Source organism: Nesoenas mayeri, assembly GCF_963082525.1.
Source record: "Nesoenas mayeri genome assembly, chromosome: Z".
NCBI lineage: Eukaryota > Metazoa > Chordata > Aves > Columbiformes > Columbidae > Nesoenas > Nesoenas mayeri.
Window position 1 is genome coordinate 6473216 of NC_137542.1, and position 18794 is coordinate 6492009.

An 18794-nucleotide genomic window follows, 5' to 3' on the forward strand; every position below is an offset into this window, starting at 1 on the left:
GGTGGCTGGTTTGCAAAGCCAGCTTTCGGAAAGAACATCTGCTGTAGCATCACACCAGAAAACCCATCTGCCATTACAACTGCATGCGACCATAATCTAACATCTTGTTGGTATTTATGGCTGAAGTTAAAAGTACTAAAAGAATCCATTAATATTTTGGGAGGAGAGGGGGAATGGAAAAACAAGATACTTATTTCAGGGCACTGCAAGAAAGCGTTTCCTAAAGTTAGATATTTGACAACATTTCAACTGAAAACATGACAGGAGATGCATTTTCCTGCTGATTCAAATACATCAGTTTAACACTAGAGGCTTTTTAATAAACTGAGTTCCCACCCACCTTTCTCAAAAAAGAGAGAAGTCAAACCAACAGTAGAGGTAAATGTGACTGTACCACAATCACTCAACTTTGTAATATTCAATATGTAGAAAGACAACATAAAAATGAGACTAACAGAGGAAAGTGCATGACAATTACTGAATGAAATGCTGAATTTTCTGTAAATGCCATCTGTCACCTGTTGACAAATAAGTTTGAAAATATGACATGAACTACTGCACAATACCATTATCACTGTTCAATATAGAACAGCATTTAAAAATATTTTCTGAGAAATACATAAAAATTGAATGGTGTTTATCACAGAATGCTCCGCATGGACATATACCTTTTCTATATTTACTACACAAAAACACAGTTACATATTCAGAGTTAAGTGGCAAGCATACTTTTTATATTAAGAACAGACACGTAGTATTTTAAAAATATAAAGAAAGGTAAATATTTTACCAAACAATGTCAAAAAAGTGTTTAATTGAAAAGATTTTAGTTTCTCAGGGAAAGAGTAAATAAAAACCTAAAATATGCTTATCAAAAACAAATGTGTGAAATAAGATACGCTGTCTCCTACCTATGCTAATTGCATATTTATAGCAACTTTAGGTAATTTAGGTCATACAACTTAGGCAGCATTGCGTAGAAAATACTAAGAAGTAGCCCTGCCACTTTTTTTGAGCTACCAACAGCAATACCGAGCAAGTAATAGTCTCATTATTTCCCAGCATCATTCTTTACTGCAGAAAACAGCAGCCAGGGGGATACTTACGAGTAACATACAGCTTGCAAGCTACACCTTGCAGGGTGGGATCTTTATTATATGTGGATATGAAAAACTTCCTACAAGTAACGAGCAGCACACGCAGTGTGTACTTGATACTATGTAGTGAAGACTCAGAGCTACAAGTCTCCTTTGTCAGATTAAGAAAGACTGTATGAAAATAATATTTTACTTCCAGAAAGAACAGAAAACACATAGTACAGAAATGTCTCCCCCCAAAAATCTGATCTATTTTAGGATTAATTTGGAAAACTGAGCCTGTTACATGTTACAGAGCAACTTAAGCACTTGCTATTTTGTATATTAAAAAACTCCACAAATTTGAGATAAAGTTATGACAAAACGCAGACACCTTCTGATGACACTGTTAAAAAACCTGTCATTATTCACTTGTTTTTCAAAACCAACTATTTAAAGCTTTCAATTTCCTAATTTTGAGACCATGTTTCTTTATGTCATTAAGACTGAAGGAGGTTGTAAAGAGAGTGTCTGGCTGCAAGATATCAGAAAATGGACAAAACAGATGTGGTCATGTCTATCAATATTGCTCTGAAATGCAACCAAGCAGGCAGTTGTTTTTAATAATTTATTTTAACTTACTGGGTGATAATCTAATTTCAGATTCCTTTCCTTGAATGTTTTTGAAGCTCAGGCACTAACTCAGTACTTACTGAAAGGTTAGTGGTATTTGGAACATACTGATCCTGTTCTTCCAGTAGTACATCGATCACAGGGTGCCTCCCATTTTTTATAATTATTTCTTGCCGATTATCTTGCACGGTTGGTCTGCAAAAAGGAAGAGACATTAATTTCAGTGCTTATTGTAACTGATTATCTAGAACTACTGTAACTAAAGACTGCAGGACAGTCATCCATGATGCAGATTTTCATGAAAATTACGAATGACAAAAATTAATTATTGCTACAAAATATTTCTGAAGACTTCATCAGTTTCATTCATTTATTAAAAAAATATTAGCAGATTGAATAAAGAATTTTTAGAATATTTTCTTCATTTTTTCATTACCTAAGGAGTGTTTGAGTCATTTATGTATATTCTAGAAAACTAATAAGGGCTAAAAAATTAACAAGCAATCGCAAAACCCCTGAGCTGGAGTACAATCTGCTTCCTTCTCACTGCTGCACCAATTTCTGCAAAGTGCCACCTTTTGCAGATACATTTTATGATCTTGCTGGTGAATTGGTCCAGGCTGTTACCATGTTAAGTCCTAAATGGAGTGTGAGCAGTAAAGACAATTGTCCAACTATGTATATTGTGACTGATAACACATTAAATGATACAAACCAAAGACTACAGTATGACAGAGCTGTAACTCTCCTACAAACATCAGCAGCTCTCATAATCTGACAGCAACTCCCAAACACGTGTAAGTCATCAAACAATAACTGTCTAAGAAATAGCTTACTATCCAAGTTGAAATGGTGAAATGACAATACCTTTTCAGAAATTAATATGCAAACCAGATCGATACTATTTCCTCTTTCTCTAGTCTCTGAACCATGTAAAAAGAAGTTTTGTCTCAAATGTTTCCACCTTAGCTATAACACAAAATTGTCTACATGTCTAGTAATAGGTCTAATTCTACGTTACATATCTCCATGTCTGAAAAGCTCCAAGAACTGTGCATTTTTCACAGAATAAAAAATGCAAAAGCATCATGTTCCAAGTGAATTATGACCATGATTCCTTTTTATTCTCTGCAATCTAGATTTACTTTTTCATTGTAAACTGAAGTACAGCATTCAGTGGAGCAGTAAATGTGGTTTCATGTCTCAGTAACATTTTTGTACACCAGACGTACAATCACTTTGATATAAGAGCAGTTACTTAGGAAAGTGGCAGCAGCTGAGAAAAGAGAATACTGGAACAAAGCCACAGAATTGTTTGACTGGAAATTAACTAACACTTTGAGTAGACTTTAGATGAAAGTCAAGATGTGAGGAGTGTGATTTATCTTGGACTAAAGAATGATGATGCAATTTGAAAGGAAAACGGAGGTAAAATCAATAGCATATTTGGAACACAAAGCCCTGTGGAAATAGGTGCAAACTGACAATGGTGTGGCTTTTTTAGCATAAAGAGATATTTCCAGCAGTTGTATAGCTGAGATGAAACCAATACAGACAGACTTTTAGACCATGGGGACAAAGAAAGGAAATGCCACCCTCCACTTGCTGGGTGCTAAGTTGCTTGCAGCTGTAATGTGATGGTCTTAAAGGGAGGAGCATGTACCTAGAAGTGCTTCCTCTTGTACCTCTCCACTTTACATTCACGAGAGGGAGACGACAGCTAAATGATCCATTTATCATTTTATAATTCTGCCCTCATCTTTGGGAAGAATTCCCTTTTTAAACTGCTTGAACCTCCTTCCACGTAACCGTGAGACAGGATGTGGTTTCAGGATGTCATGAGCCTTGCTGACTACCTGTTCTGGATTCATACAATGGGGCATGCAAAAGTAGGGCCTTGGTCACAGTAATTCAAAAGGTCTTCCCTGCCCCATGTTAACACAATCAGACAATGATGTGTGAAGCAGTAAGAGAGGAAAAAAATATAGTCAATTGCTCTGAATGTCCTTTAGTCATGCGCTACCTTTTCAGCAGCATTCCTTAAACAAATTCACAACCTGCAGAGTGGATACTCAAACATCAGATGATTATCTCTGGGCCACCTACATCATCATCTTCAGGTATCTCACTTGGCTGCCGGAGAGCCGTGGTGTTGTACATCACTGACTGTGTAAAGGATGAGTCTCCCAGCAGAGAGGTCCTGACACACCCTGAAGCAGAGAGAGGTACCCACCCCCCTCCAACAACTGCATGAAGCATCTGTGCTCCTGACTTCACTCATTTACATGCCTCAGGTAGGGTGATACGAAACAATCCTCGATCAAAAAACATTCCTCTGAAATACTTCAAACAGTTAATATGAAAGTCGCATCTTTCCTTCAGTAGCCCTCCAAAATTAATTATTGACACTTTCCCCACAGCTGAAATTTCACTGAGAAGTCTCTGTCCTGCCAGTTTATAAGCTCTAAGCCACTCTTTAAAATTCAGTGAATTATTTAAACTCCGCACAGTGAATTAATCAGATTTCAGTTTGTTTTCTAAGTATACAGAAATAAGTGAGCAATTACTTTCAAAGAGATTTTGATAGAAGCACACAAGATCCCAAGAGTCCAGAAGTGATCAATATTATCTTTAATGCTGTATAAAAGCAGAAGCATACATAAGCTGACTTCCCTTCATCCACGTACATTTAATACATGATACGCTGCAGTTCCACAGGTCTCAAATGTAACTAATTCATACCTTTATTTCTAAGCAATTGCCCGAGAACTTGCAGCGCAGCCCTGGAATCACAAGATTTTAAAAGATACAAACAGTACTCTCCAAAAGAGAGCATGTGGTCTGTCTGGCAGAGGGCATGGCTGAGGACTAGAAAACAACAGCCCTTGCAGGGATGTCTACACTAAATCTCACAAACTTAAGTGCTGGATGCCAGGAGAGCCCTCAGCAAGCTGCAGCTCAGTGAGTGCCCAGCACCTCTGGCGACAGAGGGAGAATGCGAGAAGGAAGCCCAGTGAGAATATCTCTGTCTGGGTGCAAGAGATGCGGGGTTGTGACAGGGAGGAATACCTGAGCTTCAGGGTGTACACACAGAACAGCCACCTCTGGACCAGCCTCTGGGGATGCAGGCCTGGAGGGCTGATGTCTCCTCACCACAAGGGCAGGGGGGACACCCCAGCACCAGCAGAGTCTCAGGCTGCGGTGCCCGCTGTGCACACGTGGGTCTCGAGCAGAGGGAGGTGCACATCAGATATGACACATGATCCCAGGTGAGGCATCATCACTGCTCTGGAAACTGGCAGTAATATTCACTGATTATCTACCTGAAATTACATCTTTGAAACTTGTCTCATACACCTTAGAATCTCTGGTATGAAAAAGACATTATAAACTCAGAGCTTGCTGAGAAAAAAAAAAAAGGAATATAGGAGAAAAAAAATTCCATGCAAAGACCAACATATATTTATACATATGAGAGATATCACCTACTAGACCCAGGTCACACAACAGACAAACATAAGACGTCAAATTTGAACCGCAATATTTACAGATTTGCATTATGCCCAGAAGTGTTGCTTTGAAAAATCAGATTAAGTTGAAACTACTGTAAACAATTTTAATAATGCATTTTATCGTAGTATACATATTAAAATAAATTTATTTTAAACACTTTAATTCTCTATAAAATCCTAAATAAAAATTAAAAATTGATTACCTGCAGTAGTCTCCTTGTTTAGCCACCTGGGCCAATGAGAACAGACAGTCAAGAGTTGCTAGGTGACCAACTGCTTTAGACACAGGGTGATAATGTTCACTAAAATGGCTATAACAAAACAGGGGAAAATAACAGGAGGAAGAAAAGAGAAAAAAAATCATTTAATACAGACACAAATGTACTGTCAAAATATACTCCATGCATACTTCTCACAGGGCTCCTGTGGTCTTCAAATTACTCTGAATTCAAATTTCCCAGCAGTGTATTAGCTTACAATATGAGGACGCAATCAAGACGGACTCCATGCTCCACTGTAACAGTGAATTATTTTTAAGCACAAAAAAGAAGGCAAAATGAAATTCATTAGATAGCATATAAAAGGTCTGCAGTTGATCCCTGCTGCCTAAATGAGGTCTATAAAAATGCCACTGTTTATCACAGTGGCAACCAAATCCCAACTGCCAATTTATTTCAACCATAATTTACAGTAAAAAAACCCCCACCAACTCAAAGTGCCTGAACAAAGAAGTTGTCTACAATTTCAATAAAACATGGTATCTAAAACAGAAAACTCAATATTTCATTTTCCATTTATGGTATGGCTTCCCTCAGTACAATAATGGCACCACCAGGAGAACACAGTTTTCCAGAATTTATTTTTTTCCCCTTGAGCATTTATTTTTTTCCTCTCCTAGTCTCAAACATAGAACACAGAGTAGAAAATCAGAAGGGGAGCAAAATTTAATAAATAAATAAATGGAGGGGTGGGGAAGAAGAGCACTTTCCTATACGCAGGTCTTTCTTTGTTGTATGCTGCTATTGTACAATAGTATTGAAAACAGCATGTATATGAAAAGCAGTGTATATGAAAGTGTATATTAAAAAGCAGAAGATCTAAGTGAAGTAAGGTTAAAATAGGTCTGTTCAAACTTACGTGGCTAATAGAGTGACAAAAAACTATTTAACAGAACTATTTTTTTGGTACTGCAAAGGGAACACATCAGGAGAAGAGCAAATTGGAATGTTTTTCTAGTTTCTACCAAATTTACAGAATTACTGAGTACCTATTAGGAGGTAAACCTCGGCATCAGTTATGTACAGTGAGACAGCTTCAGAAGGAACTCATTAGGATTTTGCAGCGAAAAAGCACAAGTGAAAATAAGCCAATTATAACTGCGTGACATAAGGAACAATTTCAGTGGCTCTGTAATTCATTGAAGTAAAAAATAATTCATAATCAGACATCGTTACAACCAAAGTTATTCAGAAGTTTGAGAAATACATTTTAAACTCCCATTTTAAATATCCTCTGACTAAATAATCAAATAACTCAATTCAAAACCCTGATCTGAGACAAACATCTTCCGTGGCAGTTGTGGTGGAAAAATAACACTCCCATTACTTTCTAGCAAACAGACTCACCGTCAGTCGCAGGGTTAGCAGACAAAATGCACAGCTATGGAGAATCACAGTCACCCCACTGACTGTCCAAACACTGGATATTCCTAACTCAAAAACTGTAAGTAACACTGCAATTGTAGGGTTTTTTTATTATTATTCTTTTTAGTTAATGGCACACATAACTGTGAAGCCACACTCTTATTTCAATTAATATGAAAAGTTAATTTGGTTAACTTGTATAATAAAATCTTTGTTTCATCTCACGTACTGCAATAATAAAACTAACAGATTCAGTTTTCCTCCTTAATTTTCAAATTTTGAGAACCACTTTATATATTTAATAGGGTAAAATTTCAAATCCTAGGTATATCACTGCTTGTCTCAGGACTCAGTCTGCAAAAGTCTTGCTTTAAAATGCTTTAAAGTGAAGAACTATATTTTAATTTACTATCTTGAAAGTTCTTGTGGTCAACATAATTGCATTATCAACTTTTTTCTTTTCTTTTAAGATAAGCATATTCATTTTTCTGTGTTATAAGAAAAAGAATATAAAATAAAATACAATGATAAAACCTGACTCTATTTTGTAAACTCACTCTAAAAAATTTAACCATTCGGCATTGCAGTCAAGGACTAGCTGCTCCCGGAGCTGATTCAGATGTCTGTAATTTTCTATAACAAAAGGAGAGTGGAAACGGCTGACAGCTTTTGTGCTGGAAGACAGAGAAAAGCCAAATAGGAAATCAAGGTTACATGCAATCAGTTACACCATCTACATGCAAAATTGGACTAGTTTTCTTACTCTATGTAAGCTTTCAAAATGGACGTTAAAAATCAGTGAATCACAGAATAGTTTGGGTTGGAAGGGACCTTCAAAGCTCATTCATGGGCAGGGACATCTTCACCAGCTCAGGTTGCTCAGAGTCCCGTCCAGCCTGGCCTGGGATGTCTCCAGGGATGGTTCATCCACCACCTCCCTGGGAAACCTGGGCCAGCCCCTCACCACCCTCATGGTGAAGAATTTCTTCCCTATATCTAATCAAAATTATCCTCTTTCCATTTAAAGCCATCACCTCTAGCCCTATCACTACAGGCCTTGGTAAAACACATTCCTTTCCAGCTTTCTTGTAGGTCCCTTTAGGTACTGGAAGGCTGCTGTAAGATCTGCCCGGAGACTTCTCTTCTCCAGCTGAACACCCCAACTCTCTCAGTCTGTCCTCCCAGCAGAGCTGTTCCAGCCTCTGATCATTCCTGTGGCTCCTCTGGCCCCTCTCCAACAGGTCCATGTGTGTCCTGTGCTGAGGACTCAGAGCTGGACACAGGACTCCAGGTGGGGTCTCACCAGAGCGGAGCAGAGGGGCAGAATCACCTCCCTTGACTCGCTGTTTTCACTTCTTCTGATGCAGCCCAGGGTATGGTTGTCTTTCTGGGCTGCAAGCACACATTGCCAGTTCATGTCGAGCTCCTCACCAATCAACGCTCCCAAGCATTGCACACCCAAGGGGCAGGTGCTGATCTCTTTTCTCTGGTAACCAATTATAGAATCCGATAGAATAGCAAGAAGATGTGCCAGGGGAGGTTCAGGATGGACATTCGGAAAAGGTTCTTCACCCAGAGGTGCTGGACACTGGAACAGGCTCCCCAGGGAGGTGTCACGGCCCCAAGCCTGACAGTGTTCAAGAAGACACTGGACAATACCCTCAGACACACGGTGTGAACTGTGGGGTTGTCCTGTGCAGGGACAGGAGTTGGACTCAATGATCCTTGTGGGTCTCTTCCAACTCAGGACATTCTATGACTCTGTGATTTTAAGTCCTTTCTCTTTTATTGTGGTACCACATGCTATTGATGTCAATGATCTTTGTTGTGAATAAAGTGACAGTTATTGCACCACTGCCCATTTAGAAGGCTTTTAAAATGTCTTTCACAACATAGCACACATCACTAAGTTTAAGTATTTCACAAAATTCTCTTCAGCAATATGCTTCACAGGTGGATGACTTTTCTGTGACTGACTGCAATGAACTCCAAGAAAAAATTTTGCTTAAAAGAGAAAAACTCCACTATAAGTCTGAAATAAACTTAGTAAATATAGACTGTCTTGCAGGGATACTAGTTTCCATTTGGGGCACTTGCTGTGTATTTATGTATTTTCATTAAGGTTCACTTTGGCATTCCCAGGCATTCTTTTACAAAATCCAAGTTAGCTATAATTTGTTCATCATCTTAATTCTGCCTAATCTGTGAACTTTTAATGCTGAATTCTTGCATAAGTAAATAGAACATCACTTTGGAGTTCACACTGGTTATGCTGATTTCTGGTGGTAGATGTCTGTGCTCACACATTATAACACTGCTGTCCCTAACCTGTTTAAATAATGAAACAAATGACTGAAAAAAGCCAAGTACATAATTCAGTCCATATCTGTTTCACCTACTGGAAAAAGTATCCAAAACTACCTAAAACCATGTTTACAATAACACTAAGTACCAAAACAAGCAAAGGTTGTCTGTACAAATAAGTAAAATGACATTTTAAATATACTAAATTTTTGAGATACACAGATATTTGCACGGCTACCTTTACCTTTCGGAATAAAATACGAACAATCAACGTTTTATGAAAGATTTATATCTACAAACTACAAGCACAACTGAATCAAGGGGATAGTTTTGACACCAATACACGTACTTTGCAAGATTAAGCATGTAATACAGTGCACTAAGGATCTACCATGTATAAACAGATGTTTTAAGAACACCAGTTTTTCCGTTTGGTTTTGTTTGCTTTTAAACAAAACTTATTATGGCAATAAATTAATACAACAATTTTGGTTGGTTGGTTTTCACTTTAAAAAAAACCAAACCAAACCAAACCCAAACTCATGGAGCAATGAGAATGTGTATGTAACTAATTGTAATACCAAAATACCACTGTTTTTTTCTCATATATTGGAAAAGAACAAACTTCAAAGACATTTTACATACCTACTAACCATAACCCAGTCAGATGGCACAGATGATTTATGGGAATTCTTGACTTCTACCATAAACTAAAATAAACAAAAAGTGGAATATTACACATCATGGGAAGTTAGGAAGACTACATAACCATAACCATCACATATAATGAAATCTGCATTCATCAGAGGAAGACCACATTCAGCCTGAAGAGACTGAGTGGACCAGAGGCTCATGTTCTCTTTCCCTGAGAAGGGAGGTTTATGACAGCACTATATCTACAGTACCTTGCTTTAAGTTTGCATCAACTTGAGGTCAGAAGGGAATGAGTGAAACAGCAGCAATGGCAAGAGGTTTCAGTGCAGTGAAATGTACGCAATGTGTTCATTACAGTATTTCATATTATTCGTGTTGGTTATCTTTGCAACACCAGCCTGAGGTCCTGGATGTCAAAGAATTGAGGCATTCTCAAATAGAAGAATTCAGCTGGAAAATTCATTTCTAGCAGAGATTAGATTAACCCAGAATCTGATCACCTTTGCAGAAAACCACAAGACTCTCATCTGACAAACCTTTTACATTACAGTTAGTATGATTTAGATAAAACCTTCCACACCTCACCAGAAGAGCCAGCAATTGCCTTCAACTACAAACAAGAAGAATAATCCTAACATCAGCACAAGACTCCAGCAAGGACATAGTGCACTAGTTCTTTATTTACCTAAGACACCTTGAAAATATTTGGTACTGTAAAAACCCTGAAATTGCATAACACATACAAGACAAAAAGACTAAAAATGGGTAGAAGCAGAGAGCTGCAAAGATCTGAAAATGAAACTACTGCTGCCACTAATGGTGTTGCTGATGTGCTGATGTTATATTTTTTTTTCTGAATTTCACCTCAAAACAATTAAATATGCTGTGTTTACAAAAGTAAGACAGAAAATAATACCTCATTTGTGTCTAACCTGGATGATTAACCAAATGCAAAACAGTCTGAATTAACACAGCCAATTCAACTGCCTGGTTTGTTTGTGTGGTTAGTGAGAAACTATGTGGTTGCAATCTTCTTCAAAACAATAAATGTGTTTGCTTTTTCATCCTTTAATTCTTAGCCCTATTAGATAAATAATTGTGGTATTAGATAAATAATTGCTGTATTAAATAAACAGGGCCCAAAGCACTGCTTACACCGTGCAGGAAGTATGTAGCCAAATGTAGTAATTTCTCTCTAAATCCTGCCCAAAATTCTGTCCTGTTCAGTGCACACTACAAATTACACTGGAGATCTTGAAACAACAGAGAAGATAGACAGGGGTGTAGCCTCATATTTTGGAAAAGGTATGTGTCAACTGGATCTGCATCAGAACTCCAACAGAAACTTAACCAATATAAGTTAATAAACTGTAGGCTGACTGAAAATCTAACCATGTGTTCATGATCACAGGTTTAGGGGCACACATGAGGGGCAAATAGTCTGATTTTTCTTTTCCCTCTTCAAGAAGGTCTGTTCCCTGAACAGATGTTTAGAGTGGGGCGATACACAGAAAAAGCTTCCTGTCAGCTTCTCTCTCTCCAGAACTAGGAAACCATACACCTGCTTCTGTCCAGGTCTGTTGCAAAGAAGTGTTTGAATACTACATCTATCAGAGTGCTGCAATGACATAAGAAGAGTATGCCATACAGATCTGAGGAAGAAAGAGGTCAACGCAAAGAAACTCTTATTATGCCTATGCTCTGTTCCTCCCATACAATTTCCTTTCCATTACTTCCATGCCTGTAGTGACTTTCCTTTCCTCACTGACCATCTTCTCTAACTCTACTGCCTCTTTTGATGTCTCTGAAGCTCTCATACCAGATACAATTAAATAACTGACATCCATGACCTCTGCAGCTCCTTTCATGAATTCACCAAGAAAGATCTCTGTCTGCAATGGCTTCTGAGCCATCCTCAGCTACAAAGGCCTTGTCTCTTAGAAGTGTGTGTAATGACTAGTGGTTTCTGAAACTCTCCTGTACAGTTCACTTCTGAATACTTTCTCAGACGCCCTCCTCTCTTTGATCAACTCTTCTCTCCTTCACACACATGTCATCATCGACCTCTTAAGCCAGCCTCTCTGAGAGAAACCTTTCAAGTCCTGGCTCTTCCCTTCCTTGCACAACACATCTACATTTCCTCTTGGACTCTGGGATCCATGCTGACAGCCCACCCAGCTCTTCAGCCACTTGTTTCCTTTTCTCAAGCTCACCACGAAAAGAAATACCCACCCAAGGTCTTTATCAAATGCTGCTCCCTCTAATTCATCCCTTCTCACATCCCCTCGCACTTTGAGCATTGCGTGTCTGTTCCCTGCTGTGTCTCTTGGGTCTTTCTCATCTTCCAAGGTCCTAAATGCGACAGTCGGCTGCCTCCAGCTCCTTCCCTCCTGATTAATCTCTTTTACACCCAACTCTCATTCGGTTTCCTCACTATTTTCCCAGATTTCTGGGGAGTTTTCACCAGCCTTCCTACTCTCAGTTCCCAAAGGACAATGCTGTACAATGCTATTCCTTGCTCTTTTCAGTTTTGCCACAAATTTGGCAGAATCTGTGGTCTCCTTTTTTTTCTTCACTAAATTCCTCAGCTCATGTGAGTATGGTCTGCCCACACTTGCACAGCATCTAGCAAACTAAAGCTCCAGTCCACAACCACTATTTCAAAGAATTAAAATAAAATAACATTTATCATTCTTTAATACTGCTCCTTCTCTCCCATCTTTCAAATTACAGTCTTAATCAGTACATACAAATCATTTTGCCATTCTTCAAATTATCCTAATGCTGTGCTTCCTGGATCTCTGAGGATATTTCAGCACTTAATAGCCACACCAGTAACCTTGGAAGAACGAAAGTGTTTCTACATGTACAGAAAAGCAAAGCATTACTGAACAAAATTTAACTGCACTAATGTGGTTTTATTACTTAAATCACTAAAGCAATTGACTTAACAAATAAAAAAGTGACACTGTCACAAAACTGTTCTTTAAAATTGCACAATATAGTATCACATTAAATGAAGAGAGTTCTAGTTAAGTGTAACTTTCAAGCTGTTTTCTAGACAAGCAAAGGTACAGTCATACATAGTAGATACCGTATTACCTCTTGACCAGAAACTGTAACATACTCTGCAGAAGGATTCTTAATCTGTTTACGAATGTCTCGCAGATGCAATTGGATTTTAGAAAGCACATCCTGGATCTCCTCCTTTTTCTTTCTGATGACAGGGAAGTCTGTAAGGTCCTTGAACAACTGGGTTTTATCTCCAGTCCTATCCATAAGAGGCATAAGATATAATAATGGTAAAACCAAAGATATGTACCCTGATTCTACTGGCTGCACCCTTATTTTTGTTTTTCTCGTTTATTTTAACACTAGCTTTATTCCCTTGTAAATATAGCTCTTCTGTTACTTAATCACAGTACAGCACATTTACCAAAAGCTGCATTTTGTATACAAGCTCTAAGAAGCTACACCAAGATACGCTACCCCCGCCCCTCCAATGTATTTAAAACCAATATATTCCTGTTCCTTTCTACTGTGACACATGATGCTCGTTCTTCTGTACCAAACCCTACTGACTTTTTTTTTTGTCATCTCTGAATGTGCATTCTGCAGCTTTTTATTTGTTCCCCCTTGGTCAAGAAGAGCAAGACAAGGATGCACAAGAAAGCTCATTCTCTTCTGTCTCAATCCCTAATTCTGGAATGCAACTACTGCGCTAATCTGGAGCATCCTAAGTGCAACAATGTCTTTATCGTTATTAAATGTGAAGCTCTATGTAATTTCTGCATAACATGAACAAAGATTTTTGACATATTTAGAATTTGGGCAACTTTGGGCAGACTTTCATAAGGATCGCAAAGAAAAATCACTCCAATAAGGCCTTCATCAAAGCAGAATGACATCAGGAGTTTCTCAGAGTTGTTTCCTTAATTTCTCAAGAAAAGATTAACCATAGCATTTTTCAATACATGCAAAACAATGCTCTTTTCTAGTCTCAACATCAGAAAATGACAAAGTTATTTTGGCTGCACTACCTCAGCTCAGGCTGAAACCTGAAACAGACAATGCCATTCAAATGTTTAAAATTGGGAAGCTGAGCAAGCTATTAAAAATATGGTTGTCATCAAAAATAACAAAAATTTAACTTATCCTAATAAGTATCAGGCAAATAATAAAAAGTATTGCAATCAGCCCTAAGTTAATTCGAATATACATTTGTGTTTCAGAGCAAATAAAAAACTGTACCAGTTAATTACATAATTGTCCTGAAATCTAATATTTGGAGAGCAAGTAATTAGCAAACTGAAAGTAATAAAACCTGGAAGTAATAAGAATTCTAATATTCTGCCTACTCCAATACTTGTTTGCCTGAGAATGAAACTACAACTGGAGACAGTGAACAGACAGGTAACACAAAGCTGTGCTTTGATTCTGCACTGCATGGATGTTGTTATTATATAAGTGACAGTAAAGATGCCATTTTAAAATACAATACTAATTTTTAGAAACGATTTTGTGCTGATTAGACCTGTTTCCATGGGAATGCTAGGAAAAAAGATCACTACTAGCCAGCAGCTGACAGTGAGGACTGTCACTGCTATGTGATGTCTATCAAAAATTTAAAAGTTGACAGTTTAAAAAACCCCAACAAACCCCCAAAATCTTGAATCTTCTGAACAACTCTACAGGATTTTATCCACACCACATAATAAAAGTAACGCATGATGCAGTATACATGTTTGTGCAAATGTGTGTGTACAAGTGCATATAGCAGTCACTGTGATTTTGATGAAAGATTATCGAGTACAAATAATATTACCATACAAGTTTGAGATATATAAAGGGCAAAAGATACGTTTAGTCATCTTGAATAAATGCAAAATAAATATATGCATTCTGCAGATTAATTATGATATCGTCCAATGATACTATTGTATCTTATTTTTGTATACTGTTCTAGCCATCATCAACAGTGACAGAAAAAGTCCATATTTTAAACTTACCCACAGTAAATTGGGTACAATCAAGATACAGCCTGTTTTGTCATAACCTGCCACAACTATAATTGGATACCATGCATCAGCAGAAATCTCATAATCCTGTCCAATGGGCATAGCAAATATTCTACCCTTCACAGCTTCTACATTTATACACCTTGCATCTGTCTCTAATTCAGAAGCAAATGAATAAGTTCTTGGCTTTGTTTTTTACATTTATTTAATTTTACATCTCAGTTGGAGAAAAATAAAAATTATTTTCTAAATAAATTGGATGTTTATTTTTAGTCTGTTTTGAAAATAAAAGATCAAGTCTATGCTACCCCAACATAACTACACATTAAACTATGTATCACATCTTTCGTCAAAGACTCTCTAGGTATATCACAGTCAATTTTATTATTATATCTCATAATATTACACATGAAGAAATGTTCAAAGTTAAACGAAACTTTCTTGTAGCAGGGAAGTTTGGGATGACCTGGCTATAAAGCTGGATGATACTCATTTTGTGTCCAGAATGTCTTCTCAACGCATTGTGTAAACAAGAACTACACTGAATGGAGACCAAAACCCTCTGAGGTCAACTGCTCGGAAAGGCTGGCTGTGCAAGCCGGACAGACTGCCTCTGTTCCTAGCACCATGAGCGAACCTTTTTCAGAAGATTTTATACTGCCCCTTTTTTTTTTTCTGAAAGACAGTGACTTTTACTGGCGACAAGGTATTCCTCCTAAACCCTGTCTCCCGAGGTTTTTACACATGCCTCCCTCACCGAACTCATGCTCTTGCTTTACTGTTCTGCATCTTAAGCCTCCTGGTGTCTTCCTGTGGTTACAACTATGATGTAGGGGTAACAATGGAGGCAGCAGTTCTTCAGCAGAAAGAGTACACAACAAATTATTTAAAGACACTTTCCCTTATAATGCATATTCATTCCACTTTAGCATCACCTTCTTTTGTCTATCATTTTTTCGCTTGGGTCAACGAAGGGCAGAATTAAGACAAAAAAGGGTAGACGGCGTCCATACTTTCCGCTCACCTCTCCAAGACTGCAGGGAGGCAACTCCAGGGAAAACCCTGATCACCCAGAGCCTGAGGCAGCTGCTCATTTAGTCACTTTCTACAGGGAGTCCATGAACAGGGCACTAACCCCAGAAATGCTCTCTGGGGTACAAATCACACAGGCTACAGGGAATCTTCAGCACTATCAAACTTCATATTCTCTGTCATTAGCATGTAAAGACACTATTAAAAAAAAAAGGTGTGGGATATTCAAAGCTTTGATGAATTTTCACAAGAAACAGTACAAGGCACATTCATGACAGCAGAGCAGCCACTCTGCTAAAAGGTCATGTCTCTCTTCAAAAGGAAGAGCTTTTCTATTTAAAAAAATAATTAAAAGTTTGTTAAACAAATTAACCTACGCCAAAGATATTTCACTCTAAATTCATTCCTCAAAACAGCTGAAAAACTTAAAAAAAAAAAAGCAGCCTGAGGCAGGCACTCACCAGGCAAAATAGTTGCATGCCTTGTTTAGTTTTTTAAAAAGCATATAAGCTGTAGAAAACAACCTCTGCTTTAAGTGTAAGCAACACGTACATACGTAAATATAAACAAAAAACAATTAAGGTGTATTAAAACAATATGCATAATTCACATAACTGAATACATTTAGTTAGAAAGCATAAAAGGCACGGAAGATTAATCTGTTTTCTCTACTTACTTGGCTGCTTCTTCATTAAGGATCTTTAAATAATGTTTTACTGGGGAGAGAAGTTCTGGGATTTCCAACAGTGTGTTTTGTAACAGAGGACTTTTCACATCAGAATGTATGACTGGAACAAGAGACTGAATTTCCAAGTCCAGACGAGACAGGGTGCTGACTATCAAGAAGAACTCTTGCGTTGAGCACTGAGAAGGGAAGCAATGTCTAAATCATTACAAAGTACTATATCTTCATTAAATCCTAAAGGTTCTTTTGTGGGATTTTTTTTTAAATGAGACAAAAATAGAATTAAATTTATGGATTGTAACACAACTGCAACTGTGTACTAATTGTTTCAGCCACTGTTAAGACTCATTCAAGAGCCGAACTCCATTATTCCGGTTGCTGGATGGAGAAGAGTAACACATATGCAATAGACAAGTAGGAGAAAAAAAGGGCCCATAATGGGCAAACAGCAAAAAAACAGGTTGAGTAATTTTAGGAGTACCACAACTTGTCCGTATGGGCTTGTGCATCTATGTGCTGTTACCTGAATTCCCAGGTTGCTGTTTCGGCAAAAGAGGGTTTGGAAAGACAAGTTCAGGTACAGAGAGGGAGAGTCTTGGGAGAAGGACACAGCAAATAAAAACCAAAACCACATAAAGAGAAAACCAGTAGTCACTATTTGAAGTGCTTGTAGCCATTGCCAGCTTCAGCCACTGGCTGGTTACTCCCAAGTTTACGTGATGAGGAGACTAAGGAGAACAGCCTAACCTGATCTTCGTGTTTCATCCTCCTCTCACCACAGAGTTATGAAAGACATTTTTCTATATTTTTCAGGCAGTTAGGCAGAGTATCATCAAAACGGAATCTCCCAGATTTGAGACAATAGCACACATCACTTTCAGAGCTTGCTTCATGATGTCCACAGAGTCCCTTAAAGCAGCTTCTCACCAAAAGCAATGGCTTGTAAAAGAGAAAAACCTCTCTCTCTTTAACCATTGATATTACTTCTGATGCAGCTCCAGTATTTTGCTGTTAGATTCTAGACAGTCTTCAGTGTCAGCATAGTTTATTACCTTTAGCTCATTTTCAAGAATTATCAATCAGGGTCTAGATTTGCAAGCTGTTAAGAACTGTAACAAAACAATCCACCGTGGGTCACACTCCTAATGCCACCACTCCGTTGTCCCATTCAGCTTTCCGTTACCTAAAGTACTCATGCCCAACCTACAAATTATGTAATACCGATGCTGAAATGGTCTTTACAGAAGTAAGTTTGCATTTGTGCTATATCATATTTGCATACCAAATGGAAACCCAGTCCTATGAGACACTTCATGCCTTCAAACCCTGCTGAATTCAGTGGCACTCCAGCACATTTCCATTTCAGAAGGTTTGAAAAAAGTTGTCCATAAATAATTATGCTGATATTTTTTCATATTTTACTCATCTGTAGGAACACTCTTCAGCATTCTGGACTTCTCCCATCGGTCAACTGACAACACTGAAAAAAAGGTTTCTTTTCATCACCTGAGAATGTAAGGAAGGGAACAGAATATACTGAATGCTTCTGTTGCTATATTCTTTGCATGCCACATCCTTTTCTTCCTACATTTTTTTCCTCTCTCCTACCCAAGCAACATGCAGTCCAGAACTTAATTTCCCGTCAGTACTTTGTGGTGATCAGTACAACATTGATTACAGCACGTGTAGGCTTCAGTGAATCACTATCTCATAAAACACATCTACGCTTTTATTTAGTCGTCCCTTCTCTTTCAATTTCTCCCCAGAGGTAAATTTTTCTTTCTCTTTCCTTCCTACACTCACAGGCAAGAGCTAAGACACTTCTCTCATCTATTACACTGTAGTTATTTCTCCTAAATAACTTCTGTATCCAAACACAGAAGCAAGTATTAACAAAAATACTGGGCTGGGAAGGAACATTTTCTCTCCCTCTCCACAAAGGTAAACCCTAAAATAAGCTTTTTCTGTAATCTCTACTAGCCTTTCAGAACCTGAAGACCATCTCAATGTAACCTTCTGAAAATCATAAAAAAAATACATTAAGGTCACAACCTTAGTCCTCTTCTCATTAAATACATATCGCTACTGTCACCAGTGACAGAAGAGTGGCCTCCATGCTGCATAAACACAGAATAAAGGTTAATTGCTGTGTTCACTGGTTTGCTTTGTCTTAAAGGCTATTACACAAAAACAAAAGAAAAGTAATTCCTAGACATTTAAGATTTATTGAATCACAT

The 18794-nt window shown here is 37.9% G+C and overlaps 1 protein-coding gene across 1 annotated transcript in view; it reads right to left on the reverse strand.

Annotated features, from left to right (window-relative positions):
• MSH3 (mutS homolog 3) overlaps positions 1 to 18794 on the reverse strand; it is a gene marked incomplete at its 3' end in the record, with an annotated part of 123288 nt that overhangs the window by 31807 nt on the left and 72687 nt on the right. Inside the window, exons 14-19 of the mRNA XM_080362192.1 lie at positions 16549 to 16736; positions 12925 to 13093; positions 9814 to 9878; positions 7422 to 7538; positions 5425 to 5532; positions 1790 to 1904 (exon numbers count right to left, since the gene is read on the reverse strand). Coding sequence (XP_080218318.1) covers positions 1790 to 1904; positions 5425 to 5532; positions 7422 to 7538; positions 9814 to 9878; positions 12925 to 13093; positions 16549 to 16736 — 762 coding nt within the window. The remainder of the gene's footprint in view (positions 1 to 1789; positions 1905 to 5424; positions 5533 to 7421; positions 7539 to 9813; positions 9879 to 12924; positions 13094 to 16548; positions 16737 to 18794) is intronic.